This window comes from Pyricularia oryzae, chromosome 4 (genome assembly GCF_000002495.2).
Source record: "Pyricularia oryzae 70-15 chromosome 4, whole genome shotgun sequence".
In the NCBI taxonomy this organism is placed as follows: Eukaryota; Fungi; Ascomycota; class Sordariomycetes; order Magnaporthales; family Pyriculariaceae; genus Pyricularia; species Pyricularia oryzae.
Window position 1 is genome coordinate 2,235,056 of NC_017851.1, and position 17,714 is coordinate 2,252,769.

Genomic DNA, 17,714 nt, shown 5'->3' on the forward strand with positions numbered 1-17,714 from the left:
TTGGAGGGGAGGCAAGAAGCATGCAAGTGAGATAGGAATAATGGAGATAGCCGGTGGTACATAGTTACATTGTTACTAACTGTCCTATGTTGGTTGATCCACCCGGGCATGATCGGCAAAGAATTTAAACTACAGCCGATTGGTTCTCTAGTCTAAATCAGGAAGCCAAGTGGCTAGCCTACAAGTCAATCATGGTTCTAAATTGTCTGTTGACACGTTTGACATGAGACCCCGCCCTGCCCGCTTGCCTTGACGCTTGTTGCTACCAAGCATGCATGGAGATTTTTAAAACATGACAAAGTTGGAACACGATACCCCATAGATTACGTTACCCCTCATTGATATATGTATAGTGTGGATAATGCGCTTGCGCTTGCAGATTGCCAGTGGCGACTCATCCAAGATACCCCCGCGAACTCGGAGGTATTTATATACATCGTATCTTGGGTACTTTGTGTACAAGCCTCGATTGCAATTACACATCAATCAATGGTCAAAAAGGGTCCCCGGTCTTTTTTTCCGGAAAAGGGTGGGCGCCGGGTTCTACTTCAATAACCTGCGATAGCCAGAAATCATCCAAAACCTCGCATACCACGTGTGCAGGTCATCCATCCACGGCGGCATGGGAGGCTTGGCCTCGTCGCCCTCTAGCTTCCTCGAGCTGGGGAACAGGGTGCTCTTGAGCCCCAGCTCGACCTCACCGCGCTGCCTGTCCACCACCGCCGAGAAGATGAAGAGGCCGTCCGAGTCGCGCGGACCCTGGTTGCGCGGCGAGTCGCCGCACCGCACCGTGATGGACGTTGGCGTCTTCTCCAGCACCTGGAAGTGGTCCGTTATGATGGTGCCCGGCTCGTACGTCGAGGCCGACAGCTGCTCCTTGGACCAGAGGTCTTGATCGGTCGAGGTCGAAGCGTTGTGGTATTTGCGTGCTAGGTATCGACGCTGGATTTCGTAGGCTGCAAGGGTTTTGTGCGAACAAAAAAACAAGGAAAGAATTCGTTTCAGAAAAAAATATAATCTGGAGGAGAATCATTGACCAAAGCTTCCGAGTGGTGAGCTGATTTGCTTTTGTGGGTTGGCACACGTACCAGGGCTAGTCCAAACACCACGGCAAAACTCCAGGACGATGTCGCCTTCTTTCTCCAACAATTCCGGTCGTATCTTGTCGAGGGGCACGCGCTTTGTCACGACATCCTGGGTCGGCGGGTTTCGGTGGATGTTGTGCTTCTTGTACAGCTTCGACTTGAATACGCTATCGTTGACGGGGAGCGGCCTGGTAAGAGTGGTGGCGCTGCCGATGTAGCCCAGGGTAGCTGCTGCGGTCACTGTGCCCGCGACCAGGGTTTTGCGAATAATGCCCATTTTTGGCGACTGCGATTGCTTGTTTCTGGTTGTTTGTTCTGTTTATTGCCGTAGGCGACGCGTCTCGGTTGACAGTAGCTAGCGCTTCTCTCCTCAGTTCCTTGGTGGAGTTGCGCGAAATCGCCTCAAGGTCGGCGTAGCGCTTCGGTGGGTGCGATGCCGGACCTCGGGATTGGAGTGGAGGGGTTCCAGGTACTTGCGGGTACACTAAGCTGCTACGTCACATCGACCCAATTTTAGCAAATCTCGGTCTTGAAAAGCGACCACATCAAATCAATATTCAATTTACGCATCACCACCACGAGTGTTGACTTTGATCCTTATCAACATGTGCTGATATCATCGGATTACTTTACATATATATATATATATATATATATATATATATATATATATATCCAAACTATAACACTGTTCCCAGCAGCAAGCTAAAACTGCCATCTTGTGCTGATTTGTAACAACGCCAAAGTGACGCTGCAATCAAATTAAATTCGGATGGTTCGGAATATCGAGATGATAACAAATAACGTTGCCTCTCTAGACTGTCTACTATGCAAAGTGGGATTTAATTTCTGCTTTTCGTCCTGCTGCAGGTTGGTCAAGGAACGTCAGAGCAGATTACTGGCGCAAGACAGCACATAACTGTGTGGATTGCATAAATTGCGAAACGATACGGTTTCTGAAAGATTAGCAAGCTCTTCAAGCACCAAGGTCAATATAGAGAGCACACCACACACATGTGACAAATGATGGAATATTTGCGGTCAATGGCAATTTCTTTATCTCTTACAGACGCGGTATCGGTCTGATTTCGTCTCTAGCCTGGTCATTAATCCGCTTCCACATTCCTTTCCTCAGTTCATGCCCATCCATGAATGCATCGAGCCACTTCTGGTCGAATTTTGGCAGCTTCCTACCCAGCCCGGGCTCACCGTCTCCGGCCAGCTCTCTCAGAGTCTCAAAATACTCTTCAAAGTACGGGTGGATGACGGTGAACTTGGGCCCATCGCCAGTTTCTGCGATGCGATTGACTTCCCACCTCTGCATCTCGTCAAGAGACGGCAGCGGCCTCGAGGTCCTGCCGGCTAGGATCCGAGCCGCCAGGACGGCCTGCCACTCGAATATCTTGAATGTCAAGCCCGCTCCGACCGCCCCGACGAACAGCAATGTCGGGTCCTGCTGCCAAACAACGTGGTGATACAAGCCCGGCACGCGGTTCTTTTTCGGTTGGATTTGCGGGAGGAACGGCAGGGTCCAGCTGTATCCCGTGCCAAATATCAAATAATCGACTCCGCTTGCCGACGTGCCGTCGACAAAGTATACAGTGGCCCCTTGGCCACCGGGTGGAACTTCGACTCTAGCTATCGAAGGCTGCATCTTTACGTTTGGGTGGCGGAAAGCCTCGTCGCCAAAGTATGGGTTGGCGGTGTGCCCCAGAAAGACTGCGTGCACGGGGGATTTTGCAACTTTGACAATGTCAAACGCAATGTCAGCGGCTGACACAGATGCGCCCACCACCACAACTCGCTGTTTTCCCAGTTGTTTTTCCTGATAAGCAATCGCCCCCTTTCACAAAATACTGGGGGAAAATCCGGGCTCGTCTCATCTGCCCCTTACCTTGTCTCTGAACTGATCCCTACCCCGGAAATATTTGCTGTGCAAAATACTCCCCGGCATAGCCCGCTGCATCTCCTCCAACCCCTCGACCTCGGGGACGTACGGCACGTTGTAGTGGCCATTCGCAACGACCACGGCATCGAACCTCTCGTCCCACCAGTGATCGCCCCCGCGCCCGTCCGCCTTGCGCAGGACCACCCGCCACTCGTCGCCGACCTTCTCGACCAGCTCGACGGTCGTGTCGTAGGACACAACCTCGCTGTGCCCAGGCGTGGCATGGATGACATTGCTGACGTACCGCTTCAGCACCTCCCAGTGACGAAACGGCGTGGAAGGGCCATACAGCGAGACGGACAGCTCGCTCCTGTCGGCCGGGATCGGCTCCTGCGAGAACTGCATGGACAGGTCCTGCACGTTGGTCTCCAGGTACGGGTAGATGGACGAGTCGGCGAAGCGCGGCTGCGTGAGGGCCGCGACGCCGTGTGCTGGGATCTGCTCCGGGATCGGAACCGGGAGGTCTGCCGTCCGGTCCGCAAGGCGCTTAAAACCAGACAGGTGCGGAGGTTCCGCCGAGTCCCCGATCCTTTATTTTGTGCAAGAGGAAGAAGAGGGGCGGCACAAAAAAAATCAGCACTTGAGCCGCGGGTTTGCGCATTTCGTCGCAATCATGTCGGCCACCCGTCTTTTCCCACTCACCAGCATCCTCCAGGGCCTTCTCTGCGCTCAAACACTCGAATGACATCAAACGCCTGCTCTTTGGCTAGCGCATCGAGCGTTATTGCGCCGGATGGACCGGCGCCGATGACGGCCACCCTCTTGATGGAAGGCATGTGCTTCCGCCGGGTCAAAACAAGAAAAAGAGAGAAGCAAAAGAAAATAATAATATAAAAAAGAATGTGGTTGTGATGGGATCATGGACGAGAAAAAAAAAATGACGAGGGGTCAAAAATTGGACGATCCACATGGATTACCATTCTCATGCATATTTGTACTGTAGCTGAATCGGGACGGCTGCCAGGCACTTAGTCGGGCGATGTAACGACAGAGCGCAGTCCCTGAATGGTGCAAACTGTGCTGAAAATGACGAATTCGGCAGGTGGACGAGGATCGGTGGGCTTGGAGACCCTGATTTTACCTACAACTGTCATTGTACTTTACAGTGCACAAGAAATCGATGGCGATGATTGTTGCGCATTGGATAACCACTTTTTAGTAGTATAAGAACATGATTGACAAAATTTTGTTTATTTCTCTTGAATTAACTGCGAGTGAAAAGATACAAACCAAACAAAAAACACAATGCTTCAATAGTCGTAAAATCGTTACAAAAGTGGTACAGTGTCAAACCAACTCCTATGATCCCTGTTTCCATGCCCATCAGTTACATTACTCAATCGAAATCTTCCTGCCCTGCGGCTTGGTCATCTTGGGGACGACAATGTTCAGCACGCCATTGTCTAACTTGGCCACGACACCGCCCGCGTCGATGCGGGCAGGGAAGTTGAAGGAGCGCGAGAACTCGCCAAAGCTACGCTCCGAGACCCAGTACTTGACCTTGTGCTGGCCGGCGTTGCTCTTGTCGACCTGCTTGTCCTTGCTGTTGTCGTCCGACTTCTTGTCGGCGGCCTCCTTGTCGCTCTTCTTCTCACCGGTGGAAGGAACCACGACCGCGTCGCCGTCGTCATCGTCGGCGGGCTCCTCGTGCGTGTGCGAGCGCTCGCTGCGGCCGCGGATGGTCACCGTCTGGTCGTCGGTGAACTCGATGTTGATGTCCTTCTTGTCCATGCCCGGGAATTCTCCGTGCAGGATGTACGTGTTGGGCGTCTCCTGCAGGTCGAACTTGGGCGTCCAGCTCACAATGTCTGAGATGAGGCTGGAGCGGCCGCGCTTGGATGTTGTTGCGGCTTCAGAGTTGTTGTTGTTGGCCTCGACGGCATAGTTGTTGAAGTCGTCAATGAGTCGGAAGAGCCCGCTGTAGCTAGGCTCGTAGACGGATGAGCGGGGAGCGAAGATCGACATTTTGGTTGTTGATTAATGTGCTGTAATTAAAAGAAGAGGTGTGGTTGATGAAAAGGTATGTCTGATTTGATTATAGTGGTGGAAGTAGTGATGTATTCAGTAGGCGGTTGATTAGGTAGTTTGTAGTGTTTTGAGCGCGTTTGTGAAGGCTTGTGTTGTTTTTCTGCTGTTGTTTGGATCTGTCTTGCTGATCAAACGGATCTTTGATTCCCGTCGAAGAACGACATCTTTATAGACGAAATTTGGACCATAGATCATCGCCAAACGGCCAGATAGGCTTCTCATTGGAATTTTGCGGTGTCATCTCGAGGTTTCTAGAGATAACCGCAATGTTCTGCGCATCCTTGACTTGGACGTCATGGAAGATGATTCTGGTGCAAGTTGCCGTTTCTGTATACTTTCTGGTGGAGTCTAGAAATTTCTGGAGAAGTCCGCGACCTAAACTCAAAGTGGGTCACAGTTTGAGCATATTTTGACACGCATAAGCCCCTGCAAACTCTGCTGGAGTAGCACTGTATTGTAATTATCACATCTACTGTGTTCTAGACATTCGGAATTTTGGTTGTTGAAACTACCTCAAGAACCTGAAAATCAAGGATAGAGAAGTGGCTTGCAAACACTTTCTAAGATCTTGGCAATTGTCAGCGGAATGACATATTTTGCTTTTGCATGTTGCGGGGCAGCGACTCCATACTAGATTTGAATTGTACGTTAGTACTATTCGACTACCTCGGTGTCTACCTTATTCTTGTCACCGCCCGACGGTGATCATGCCATTTTCCCGTTTGGGCAGGTCTATGGTCGAACAGCAAACAAACAAAACGACTAAACTTGCTAATAAAATTAGACTTGTCTCTTGACTCATCCATCATCCCCATTTTCCACCATGAACGGTACTTTGCCAGAGAAAAACTACTACACCGATTCTTACGATACCAAATGGAGCTGGCCATTTCACAAATTTCAACTGAAGCCCGACGCATTGTTCACGACTCTGCACGAAAAGTTTAACACGCGAAACTGCCCTATCCAAAACCCCTACGCCTTTCTACTCGATATGCGCTTGTGCGCAAACGAATCGAACAATGTAAATGATTTCTACGCCAGGCTCGCAGCGCAAAAAACCAAGCGAATGTTTGAATTGGAAGAAATTTGGGATAACGTAACGGATTTGATGGTATTCGACGAAAAGGGCCTTCCTTCGGATCGGATATGGACGTGCAAACAGTGCAATAATTCGGGCATTAGTGATATTAATACCCCATGCGAGCCCATATCGACCAACGATACGCCCGAATTCCATTTTAAGTTTTTTTTTAATATGATCCAAATAATGTCGTTCGATAATATGGTTGGGTTTTTCGACGGGTTTGTGCGAAAAGCACGCAAAAAGCGCGACGAATATTACCGTGAAAAAAGGGCCAGAATGCAGCGGGGTCGGGAGAAGGGCGCCCGGCGACGCGCTGCAAAACAAAACCAAAAACTCCAAGACCAAAAGCGCGTTGGCGAGGGCAGCACCGCCACGGCCGGGCCACGGGACAAAACTGCTGGCCCCGAATTGGACGTTTCGATACCGGCCGGCGCTACTGTCCCTAATCCATCAATTCCCACCCGAGATGTCGCCAATAATCCGCCGCCATTATCACAGCCGCCGAGCACGCCATTATCCGATCCCGAAACCTTATTCGATCAATCCCCATACACCCCCGCGACGACTTCCTCGCTCCGCAAAACACAATTCGATTCGAGGATTGGTAAACGCAACATATGCACCGCCTCTAACTCCACTACCGCAAAAACGGCGAACTCACCCCATACCATCACTAAACACACAAAAAAAGGTCGCGCTGCCTCAAAACAATCCTGTAAGGATGAGATCATTGCAACAGGTGAAACTTCACCACGACAACCGCGAAAAAAAAGACGCCGCGTCTCGCTACAAACCGAGAGCGATATCCCGGGGGGGAACGCTCAAATACGGACCGGCGCTGCGGGTACCTCAAAGGCTACCTGTGGAATCCTGAACGAGGCCGATATATTTGCGGCAGCAACGATGGACGCCTCACGAAAGCCACATGGGCTCATGGGCGATAATGGCTCCTCCAATCTGGACAAGACGAATGCATCGCCAGGGACGGAAACAAATACAAAGTTGCGGCATTTCGAAAGAAGCCCCACCTCGGACATTGTACAACAACCACTGCCACTAGGTCTTCAGGATCAAACGCAGCCTCTATCCCCTTCGCTGGAAAATGACGAGTGGTCGTATATGCCCATCGTGGAGTCACAATGGCCATTCGACTGAACGAAAATGTTGTTATTTGGGCGCCAGCATCTGTGCAATGCCGAATACACCGCACACAAGTCGTAAAATGAAAACTCGGCTCTATTTTAGGATGAACTGGCCGGACGTCGCTATCCTAGAAACGAGCTTGAACAAAACCCCAGCCCCAGGGAGAAGAAGCCGAAGCCACAGTCTAGCAACGTGGTTGTAGGGAGACGTAGATACGGTCGAAATCTGGTATACAGCGTGAAGCCAATAGAAAATAGTCAGGCAGGGCTTGTTACTCAGTGTGCAAATACAAGTGCAGTTTCCATAACCGACCAGTGAAATCGCATGCAAGTTAGTCGATAACCAGAGTCAGCATCATTTTATTAGCTTGACTAGGAATCTGGAGCAAGTTACTAAATTCTTCTGTCATATTTTGTTTGGCGATCTATGGCTACATCGATGACCTACACGGGCCAATAGGGACCACAAACGGGACCTGAGCAAGAGGGCCTGGATTTAGTAGGCCTGACCTGATCGATCTGGTTCTAGTCTAGTCGATGTAGGTAAATGTGGTGTCAGGAAAGGGGGCCGGAGGGTCAACATCAATCACAGCGGAGGGCAAGGGGCCATGGACAGACTGGAAGGGTACGAAGCAAAGGGAGAGAAAAAAACAAGCTGACTAAAACAAGACTTGGAAGATTAATTAGTGCCTGCGTACGCTGTATCTAAATTTATGTCTCAAATACGAGCAGCTCCTGGCACATTCATTCGGCTGGCTCTCCCCAACAAAACCGACGAACGCCCATATATATTGTCAGTTAAACAAATCTACATAAACACAACGCGAAAGTGGGCGGGTGAAATGCTCAAAAAAAAACAGTTCTGGGTTGCGCCCTGCAATGCGTTTATCAAAGACTCTAGGCTCACGCGCCACGCATGTTAACAGAATCCCGACTCCTCTCCACTGTTTTAGCTCTATCACTTTTTTTCTCTCACCTAGGAGCGGCCATTTTTAGGTTAACATTTAACGTTGGTAGAACAAAGAGATCGTGGCGGCGTTGTGGTTCTTGAGTGTCAAGTTCTGCTCACGGCTTGGCTGGTTCAGAACGAAACATAACGCCGTGCACTGCTTGTAAAGGGACTGAAACCCCCATCTTGTCTACTGTTTCTTAATTCGTTACCTAGTGTGATTTCTAGCCCGACGGCCTGCTCGGAGGAACGTCGGTTGGCTTTGGGCACATCAACACGCATGCCCGACTTTGGGTGTTGTATGTTTTTGTTTCCCTCTCTTTTTTTCCTTGCATTTTGCATTTCCATTTCAAGTGGAAAATATTGTCGAATGGAGAGCTTCATAGTGTTAGGCATAGGTCAATATTACGTATCACCCCGAGACATTCACCACCTAGCTTACATCGCTTTTTTTTCCTCTTGACAACCTTATCCACAGTTGCAACCTTAGAAAAGCATTGCATTTAGATTCGATTCATTTGATTTGCGTGCCGTGCATTTTTCAGGCAAGCGTAAGCCAAACTTCTTCTAACGATGCAAGGCTGAACTCATCACTTGCTTGTCCTATGCAGCTTGAACATGTGTCATCTGCATAATCGCGGCCTGTTCAAACCTTAAGTGTTGCCTCCTCAAAAATCAACTATTTAAGGGCGGCCCATTCCAGTCTGACTGGATTGTCCCTTCTTCCTTTCTTCCTCCCTTCCTTTCTTCTCCTTGGGGGCTTTTGCCCCCGAGACCCACCCCAATACCAAGAAAATTCACCATCTCGACAAGCAGTCCCTGGAACTTTTTCTTTTCCAACTCTGCCACTACAATATGGCACAGCAACACAGCAATCAGTTGTTGTCGATTTTGCCTGGACATAATCGAGCGGATTTGAGAAGCCATCACTAAGAGCCAAGTATCCAACTTCTCGATAATGCAGCAGCAATCAGCTCCATTCCGGCGAAATAGAGAGATGAGATGTGAAGAAACCCACAAAAAAAAAGAGAAAAGAACAACTGAGAACGTGGAAAGGATGCCTTGGACCTGACGACTGATGACACGCCTCGCTCTCCTGCCGAGCCCAGCATTATTCACCTGTTCGGAGCGGGTGAGCGTGTACGGGCCGATGCGCAGAAGAGGAGGCTTTGGCAACCCGAGCCTACGATGGCATTCGCCATCACGCGACACCGATTCGAGACGGCGACGTTCCGCCTAAAGAACCTTTAGCTTGTCCCTTTTGAGGCACCAGACTTTGATCTGTTTAGAGCGGATCGGTTTGGATGTTTTGGTTATTGGGACAGCGTTTGGACTGGGAATCATTCCGTCGGAAGCTATTTTTTAATGAGTCTCTTAACAACAGGAAAGATGACCAGAGACAGCCACAGTTTGCGACATTGCCCGGCTTGTTCGGAGCGAGCCGGCGTGGATGCGACTTGTGGACGATGAACCTTGGAGGAGTTTGTCTCCAAGTCGTGTGAATGCGACATGCCCAACCTGTTTAGAGCGGGTTGACTTGGACGCAGTCTTGCACGGGATTTGGAATCTAGGGTGAAGGAAGGCTTCCTGGGATTTCTCGGAAATTGCCGGAAATTTCATCAATTCTTTCGTCCATAGCCACTAAATGACAACTGCCCTTTCCACAAATCATGGGTCTCTTGGGTGCGATGCAGTGACGTGTGCAGCAAATCAGATAAATAATAACGGGCAAATTGCGCAGTAGTAAGAGTAGCAGCAAGCAATCCGATGCTGACACATTCCTCGGAGTGATTGACAGGCAGCAAAATGCAATATCGTATTAGTGCTCCGTAACGGCCGTCTAAGGAATGTAAACGTAGCCGAAACTAAAACCCAAACAAAGCAACAAACCAAAACAACCAGCTACGTCTTTTTTCTGGGGGGTATAAAACTCAACCGCCAAGAAGCAAAGAAATCCTTTGCAATCCCAAAGTAGAAAAAAAACAAGCAAACTTTCTTTAGATCACCGTGTAGAACTCACAGTCACATGCCCTCTTGACTAAAAGAAAAAGGGGGTTGCGACTAATAGAGAGCCCATCAAGGCCAAAAAAATAATGTCACCTCAGAACTTGAGGAGCACGTTCTCCAGCCATTTGCTCGCTTCCCCCTAGGAGTAAACAGTCGGCTGGACCTGGTGCCCTTGCTGTTGCTGCTGCGGCGGCGCGTGGTCGACGGACACGGGCTGCTCCGCGAATCCCTGCTGGGCCTGCACGCCACCGTTATCGGGGTAAGGCTGCTCGGTGGTGTGAAACTGGCCTGGGCCGGTCTTGAGCTCCGCTCCGCCGGCGGCGACCTCGGGGTCAGAAACGCGGGTCGTGGTGGTGGTGTGGCCCTTTTGGAAGCGGACGAGGGCCATGACTGAGACAAAAAGAAGCATAGGGAGTCAGCCCATAATGTATCTTTCCTCTTTCTTTTTTTTCTTTTTTTTTTGCAAACTCTGCGAAAACGTGGCAAGGGATCCTAGTAGTCTTACCAAAGAACACAAGCGTGACCACAAACAGAACCCACTGGAGGGCACCCAGAGCAGCCGCGGCCTTGGTGCAGCTGGAGCCGGTCTTGAAGTCGTTGGGGACCCCGGAGCTGCGGCCCGTGCCGGTGAAAACGGCATCGCCGGTATACATGCGCTCGTACTCGCCGAGTGAGGCAGCGTCGGCGGCCAGGGCGGCCCAGCTAGCCAGCCAAAAGATTACGCTGAGGATTTCGACGGCCCTTTTGTTGCGCGAGGAAAAAAAAAGAAGAGCAAAAAAATGTTAGAGGGACTGCATAGTTGTTTGTCGTGGTGGTCTTTTTTGGGTGTCATTGTGGGAACTTACAGTTGGCCCCAGATGTTGTAGATCAGGGGGACGATCAGGATGCTGATGGCCAGCCATCCAATGTGAAGGAGGGTCCACGCAAACGTGAACCAGGTGAGTGCGAAGCTGGAAAACTGAATAGGAAAACAAAAAATCGTAAATGTCAGCCAGCTGGGTGGTAACACAAGGAAACAGTACCCGAGGCAGGGTTGGGCCACTCACCGCTCCTCGAAACTTGTTTGCAGCAACAGCGGTCAGGATAAGGATCAGAAGCGCGAGAGCCTTGGGAGGTTTTTTTTTGTTTTGTTTTGTTAGCATGTCTGTCTTTTGTTTTTCTGGTTTTCCTTGCCCCCTGAACGGTTTGCTAAACCCGCAAAAACAGCACTCACCAGCTGCACAGCCCGGACGATGGCAATCCACATGGGCGTAGCCGGGACATGAGCTCGGTTATTGCCATCTCCATCCTTGAAGGCCCAAAAGTTGTTCTTCATGGCGGTCATGTTTGTCGAAGAACGCCTGCTTTGAGGGGAAATAGAGTTGTACGGACTAGACTGCTGCGGGGCGTATAGTCGGTTCTTGCTGTAATTGTTGTGTTATATGTTTGCCGGTAATGGTTTTGCCCAGGATAGAAAAGAGCCGGCAGTCCTTGGTGTGGCCGATGATGGTTATTTACGTCTGGTTATTTATGTCGTAAAAACTCTCAAGTGTTTCCTCTGTTTGTTTGTAGCAACAGCCTTTTTGTGGAATGTCTTGGTCTTTTCTACACCTTTTTGTTCAGTCAAAGGAATGAGAGACACACCGCAAACCATCAGCCAACTTGGACGCAAGGGCCGATCCCACGGTTCTTTAATAGACAGCGCCAGGTTCCTCATTCTTGTTGGTCCTTGGCTAACTAAAGTATGTGTCACAAGTCGACTGACTAGCGGAGAGCGGCTGAAAGGTAGGTTGGTAGGGTGAGTGAGACCTGGAGATATCCGCAAGTGCTGCCTCGCGCCGGATCCCCATGTGCGTTTGTTCAGCTTTCCGGGATTTGTTCAAGCTTGGGGTTCATCCAAACTGGACCTCTGTTCCTTCCCTTGTCTACCACGTACGTATAACGAATGGACTTTGGGTGATAGGGCTTTCTGGATCTACCGAATGAACAAAGACGCCAAGGTTATTATCTGTCGTCACCCGCGTCTGTATAAGTGATGGGTTCGGTTGTTTCGCAACTTGGCTAATCACATGTGCAGGATTCTTCACATCCAGCGATTGGTGTTTGCTTTCTTTGGTCAAAGTCAGCCCCAGACGTGCTGCACGATATATGAACTGACAACACTGACAGCAAGGCTCCAAGATGCCTTGTGATTTCTTTTTTTGGCAACAAGCTGAATATTGTACATAGTGCTACTAGGTAGCCGTTTGGGATAAACCCCACAGATCGACATGACCAAGACCCTGAAATGGGCAAGCTGTGCGGATTCAGACTCTTTGTTTTTTTTACGTGGAGTACATCCAAGACAGATTAGGTTTAGAGGCCTCCCGCCGTCAAAACTCAATTTTTTTTTTTAAAAAAAAAAGAGACGGACGACGGGATTCTGCTTGCACGTGCTGGTTATGTCGTTGGTTGGACAAAGGAAAGAAAAAAAGGTTGCTTAGCGTTGGGCTCGGTTCGTCAGACCGTTCAATTGCCAGGGCGCGCTAACCTTTCAGCTGAACCTTGGATCCCTGCAGCTTTCTGCGAATAACGGATGACATCTTTGGCTCGGCTGCAGCTTTGCAACGATGCAAAGCGACTGCACTATATCCTTGGTGCCAACAGTTTTGGGGGGTTTTTTTTCAGGAGGGGTCAAACAAAGCATTCAATGGAAGAAGGAACATGATTCACGCGATCAGAATGAGGTTGCACCAAGAAACCACAGCTTGTTTTATTCAATCAAATAACAATTTCTCAGGACTCCCTGTGTCCCCAACAAGTTTCTCTGAAAAAAATCTTACACCCCAGAATGAAATAAAAAAAGGTCAGAAAGAAGAATAAAGTACACCCATCCCGAGAAGCGTTTAGTCTTGCTCGGCGGCGACGGCAGCAGCGCCGACAATGTCGGAAGCCGACCTGACGTCGCGCTTCCTGCCGTTGGTGGGACGGCAGAAAGGACGGCCACGCTCAGTCTTCTTGGCGTCGCAGGTCAGGGCGCTGTCCTGGATGCAGGTAAGACGGGCACCGCCTATTTTGGGTTCGAGTGTTAGTATTTACGGTCTTTTTTTCTTTTCTTTCTGGTTGAAAATCGGGAAATGGGAGTTTATCGTACAGTTGGCGCTGCCAGAAGGCACACAGCGACCGTTCTGGCCGTTGAGACGGCAGACGTCCTGCTTCAGCGAGGTGTTGGCAACACAGCACGATCCCTCAGGGACGGGCCTGTTGGCGTTGGCGCCCTGACGCTCCATGAGGAGGACGGCACGGCGGTCAAGCGACTGCTCGGGGGTCTCAACCGTGGCGGCGCTGGCGACGGCGAGGAGGGTAACGAAGGTGGAGGCGATGGAGAACTTCATTTTGACGGTGGTTTTTTTTTGTGGAGAGAAAGACTTCAAAAGTTTTTAGTTTTTTTTTTAGAGAAAGTTGATGGATTAACAAAAGAGTGTATCGTCGAAGAAATGAATGTCCGTCCGGCGGTGCGATGAAGTGTAAGAAACTAGTAAATGATTGAAAAAGCTGTGGTGTGGATGGGTTGGAAGAGGACAAGAAAGAAGTCGAAGAAGGAGAATCAGGTTCGTTATATACAGATTCCGTACCGGCCTACCAGGGCCATGGCAACGAGCGAGCCCCATCACCGTGGTTCCTGAGGAAGCCAGGTGGGTTAGATTCTCCCTCCCTCCCTCACAGTCCCATAGTAAAGAAGCTTAACTCTTCCCTTCTCCGTGGATCTCACCCATGAACAAGGCCAAGCTCACGCAGGGTGCGTTTAAAGGGGTTTCGAAAATCCGAGGCCATGCTCCATCCAGCGAGTGGAGGCGCTCTTTTCCAAGTCCGGTAACCTGAAACTTGACGAGATACGCATCAAGTGTTGTGACATATGTCTCAATTTAGTTCGCAGAGCGAATGCTGTACTGCCATGATTTCAGATATACAAACTGCCAGGAACCAAAATGAAAATGACAAAAATCACGACGATGATTGTTTGCCAGGTTGAGCATATTGCCTCTGTCTCGCAGGGTGCGCCTGTCAAGATGTCAAGACGATGCGACGTAATGCTATGCAGCTTTGGCAGATGCGAGAACCATCGCCCCCAACCCCTGGGTCGCAGCCGAAAAGGTCGGATCCACGAAAAAAGGAGCTTAATTTGCATCTCAACTTCGCGTCGTCTTGCCCCATTATTTTTTTATACCAATTTGTTTCGTCTGTTGTGTGTAGCGAATGAGTCGCCTATACCTAGCGTAGATCGCTACCTTACCCATACTGCAAATCTTGAGGGGGGACCGACTTGTCGAAGTGTAGCATTCAAGATTAACCGCCAAAAAGGAATTCGCTCCGCACATGAGTAGGTTTTCCAGTTTGCAAGGTAAAATGCCGCGGATGCCGCGGAGCCATCGTCACAAACATCTCCGGCGCAGACTGACCTGAGCCGAACAACCGTCGCCCAGTGTTTCTGAGCCTGCCCTGTGAATGAGAGAGCAAAAAAATCAATAACAGAATCAGAATTAGAGACGAATTGGGTTTCCTAAAAAGAGCTGCCATCTCAATATAACATTGAGCGTCTTTACAGATATAGAACAAACGGGTGGTCTTGGTAAAATCTTTATTCGTCCTGATCTTTTGATGAATTCATCCCAAGTTACCGTTGAAGCCGAAATGCTGGATATCGTGGGCCAGCATAGTTGGGGAAGGAAGATCCCAGATGCAGGCAGGGATCCTAGCGTTGGGTGAATAATGCATCAACTGGTGATTCCAAGTGATGAGCGAACTACTAAGATCACAAGGTCAAGTCCGGCACGAACTCCAATTGCGACGGGTAGTATTAAATGCAGCCAAGCTGTTATACCTACCTACCTACCTACCTACCTGCCTAGGTTAGGTACCTAGGTAGGTATTTACCGTAAAAGTCTCACGCATCTCAAGTATTAATTTGTACAAAGTAGGTATACGGTAGGATAAATGCTCCAAGGGTCGGGCCGCTTGGTTAAGCACCTTCCTACTCTAGTCTAGACTAGACGAAACGGTTCCTGCAAGCCAAGTTCGTCTGTCAACAGAACAGATGCAGGCACAGACGTTTGCTATTACTATTCTAGAACTAATCATTTGAATCTAGTTCTAGTCATTCGTAGAACGATTTAAACGAGGCAATCCCTCAGGAGATGGGAGAAATTTCTCAAGTCTCATCAAACGTCGCACTAACAACAGGGGCCTTGCTGTGGAGACTCGTAGCGAGTCACTGCTCACACCAGCTTGTACTGCAGGCCAAGTTGCGCCAACGTAGCCTCTGAAACCTTTTTGCGGGCAGCGCTAAGCAAGCGAGAAGAGGTGTGGGGTGCCTGTCACTCGGATCTCGGGTAGGTAGGTAGGTAGAAATTGCGCGGCTCAAGTTTAATGCAACTCTCCTTGGGGACGTTGGCGATTTGCTCGAGAAGAAAGAAGACGAACCAAGACGAAGAAGAAAAAATTCATCTACAAAATACGAAGCATACCCAGTCATGCAGTGTGAGGCTGTTTGGATCGTTTTGAAATCGGACCATGTGAGCAGGCCCTGAGGAAATCCTGATCCATGTTAATCGGCGGCGGTTTGAATCGAGACGACACACGGCTCCGCCCGAATGCTGAGGCTCAAAAACCAGGGGCAAGCCAGCCCAAAGACGCATTTGGATTTTGGACCAATGCAGCCGTTCACAGTGGAGAGGGGTGACTTGTGTAAGACCAAGGAACGTTCGGATTGCCGAAACATCTGAGACCTCTTTATACGTCCAGCTGTTGTTAAAAAAAGCAGGTAAATAATCGCCCCTTTTCAGATTGATCCTCAGCCATTGACAAAGATCGGTTTGTGCAATCTAATTTTGACTGTGCGGGGGAACCCCTGATCTTTATGTCGCGCCACGTTAACCACTGCAGTTAAGCGCCCGCATGCCTAGCTCCCATTGAACAAGCCACAAACTTCTTTTTGAGGCTCCGCCAAAGCGGCGCCCGCTGTCGGCTTGGAAAGTTTCCGAGGCGCTTCCATTTGCTTTTCTTTTTTTTTCTTTGGGATTAATTACTTCTCTCAATTCTCAAAACGCTTGTTTACCTAGTCTAAGTATTAACCTTTTACCTTTCTTTGATTGATTGCTCGGTTTCTTTCTCAAATTCGGCAGATTTTACTGGCAGAATTGATTTTCTCTTCCAATCTCAGCCAATTGGCAACTTTGTCGCTGAAACGCCTGCCTGGAGAGGTCATCGCTGATGTGAGATGGCGGAGTCGATTGATTGAGCGAGAGGCCCCTTTTGAGTGGCTCAACTGCCAATTAAAACTCTTGGGGTAAAAAAAAAAAATAAAAATAAAAAGACTGCGGGAGGGTTGAGGCACAGCAAATCGCCATTGTCTTTGTGCTTCGTTCAATTTTGGTATTTGCCTTGGCCATGTCGGCCGGTCGGGGGCTAGAGTTGGGTGGTGCAAGATGCGAGCTGACCGCCCGCTGTAAGTAAGACACAGCATATCGGAGTCTCTGCCACTGCCATTTTAGGGCAGTCATTGTCAATTTCTTACCCAGAGGTAGTATAGATATCACGAATGCCCGTCGCCGTAAGAAAGTTAGTTGTAGAAGTTCTTACAAGAAAGCATCTTGCCGATAACAATCCAATCACACCATCGGACAAAAAAAAACAAAAAAAAAACAAGAAAACACCAAAGACCAGCAAAAAAGTCCCATAAAAATCCAAAAGCACCACAAGCCACCAAAAAAAGGCATGCCCGCCATCAAAACCGCAGCCCACCTCATCGCGCGCCAGACGAGGGTGCAAGTCGAGGCGTACCAAAAGGAGCAGGAAGAAAGCTTCAAGAGCTTCGGCACCGGCGCCATCGCCGCCATAGTCATATCCGTCCTCCTCTTCTTCGGCATCACCACCAGCATCATCGTCCTGGCCGTCAAGAGCCGGAACCGTCGCCTGGCCGCCAACGCCGCCAAGAGCAGCTACTTGTACGGCAACGGCCCGGCCGCCGGCCCTGGCTACAACGGGCCCTATACGTCCATCCCGAACCCTGCCCCCGTTGCGCCGCCCGCCTATTCGAATGGCATGTACGGGTCGCGGAGCGCTGCGGATCTGGGGCGAGCACAGCAGCAGCAGCAGCAGCTCAAGTCTACGGGGGCGGGGGCGGATCCTGCTGTGGGTATGGAGCCGTATCGCCCTACCGGGCAGGTGGCCGACGTAAAACAAGCAGGTCAATAATTTATCTGTATGGCATGGCATAGCGTGGTCGGAGCCCTTTGGTTTACTCAGATTTCTTGTTTGGGATGATCTTTTATGTCTTGTTGGTTAATGATCGACATGTAACAATCTGGTATGTATAACAATCCACTTTTTTTTCACTGTAAGAATGGACAGTGTCCTGTTAGTCGCACACCGAAACAATCAACGTATTTTAGGGAGTTGTATTAATACTGTACAGCCCCGGACTAGTTCTACCGTGGTAGATGCAATAGGC

At 49.7% G+C, this 17,714-nt stretch overlaps 7 protein-coding genes across 7 annotated transcripts; 2 read left to right on the forward strand and 5 right to left on the reverse strand.

Moving 5' to 3' along the window:
- Positions 1–49: 49 nt before the first annotated feature.
- On the reverse strand, positions 50–1,479 carry MGG_03331 (uncharacterized protein). The gene is made up of 2 exons (XM_003716576.1): positions 1,089–1,479; positions 50–956 (listed from the first exon to the last, which is right to left on the reverse strand). The coding sequence occupies exons 1-2, from the start codon at positions 1,360–1,362 to the stop codon at positions 544–546; spliced, it is 687 nt and encodes a 228-aa protein (XP_003716624.1). The 5' UTR covers positions 1,363–1,479; the 3' UTR covers positions 50–543.
- A 582-nt stretch (positions 1,480–2,061) lies between these two features.
- MGG_03330 (dimethylaniline monooxygenase) lies at positions 2,062–3,972 on the reverse strand. The gene is made up of 3 exons (XM_003716577.1): positions 3,676–3,972; positions 2,980–3,562; positions 2,062–2,889 (listed from the first exon to the last, which is right to left on the reverse strand). The coding sequence occupies exons 1-3, from the start codon at positions 3,807–3,809 to the stop codon at positions 2,149–2,151; spliced, it is 1,458 nt and encodes a 485-aa protein (XP_003716625.1). The 5' UTR covers positions 3,810–3,972; the 3' UTR covers positions 2,062–2,148.
- Positions 3,973–4,208: 236 nt separating this feature from the next.
- MGG_03329 (small heat shock protein) lies at positions 4,209–5,389 on the reverse strand. The gene has a single exon (XM_003716578.1). It carries the CDS (start codon positions 4,996–4,998, stop codon positions 4,366–4,368), a length of 633 nt encoding a protein of 210 aa, XP_003716626.1. The 5' UTR covers positions 4,999–5,389; the 3' UTR covers positions 4,209–4,365.
- Positions 5,390–5,630: 241 nt separating this feature from the next.
- On the forward strand, positions 5,631–7,303 carry MGG_03328 (uncharacterized protein; the record flags this gene model as incomplete). The annotated part of the gene is made up of 2 exons (XM_003716579.1): positions 5,631–5,704; positions 5,846–7,303. Exon 2 carries the CDS (start codon positions 5,885–5,887, stop codon positions 7,301–7,303), a length of 1,419 nt encoding a protein of 472 aa, XP_003716627.1. The 5' UTR covers positions 5,631–5,704; positions 5,846–5,884.
- A 2,510-nt stretch (positions 7,304–9,813) lies between these two features.
- Positions 9,814–11,934, reverse strand: MGG_03327 (uncharacterized protein). Its single transcript, XM_003716580.1, has 5 exons — positions 11,460–11,934; positions 11,293–11,352; positions 11,092–11,204; positions 10,752–10,987; positions 9,814–10,636 (listed from the first exon to the last, which is right to left on the reverse strand). Exons 1-5 carry the CDS (start codon positions 11,568–11,570, stop codon positions 10,386–10,388), a joined length of 771 nt encoding a protein of 256 aa, XP_003716628.1. The 5' UTR covers positions 11,571–11,934; the 3' UTR covers positions 9,814–10,385.
- A 1,176-nt stretch (positions 11,935–13,110) lies between these two features.
- Positions 13,111–13,599, reverse strand: MGG_03326 (uncharacterized protein; the record flags this gene model as incomplete). Its single annotated transcript, XM_003716581.1, has 2 exons — positions 13,111–13,274; positions 13,359–13,599. 2 exons carry the CDS (start codon positions 13,597–13,599, stop codon positions 13,111–13,113), a joined length of 405 nt encoding a protein of 134 aa, XP_003716629.1.
- Positions 13,600–16,196: 2,597 nt separating this feature from the next.
- Positions 16,197–17,655, forward strand: MGG_03325 (uncharacterized protein). The gene has a single exon (XM_003716582.1). It carries the CDS (start codon positions 16,979–16,981, stop codon positions 17,456–17,458), a length of 480 nt encoding a protein of 159 aa, XP_003716630.1. The 5' UTR covers positions 16,197–16,978; the 3' UTR covers positions 17,459–17,655.
- Positions 17,656–17,714: the final 59 nt, after the last annotated feature.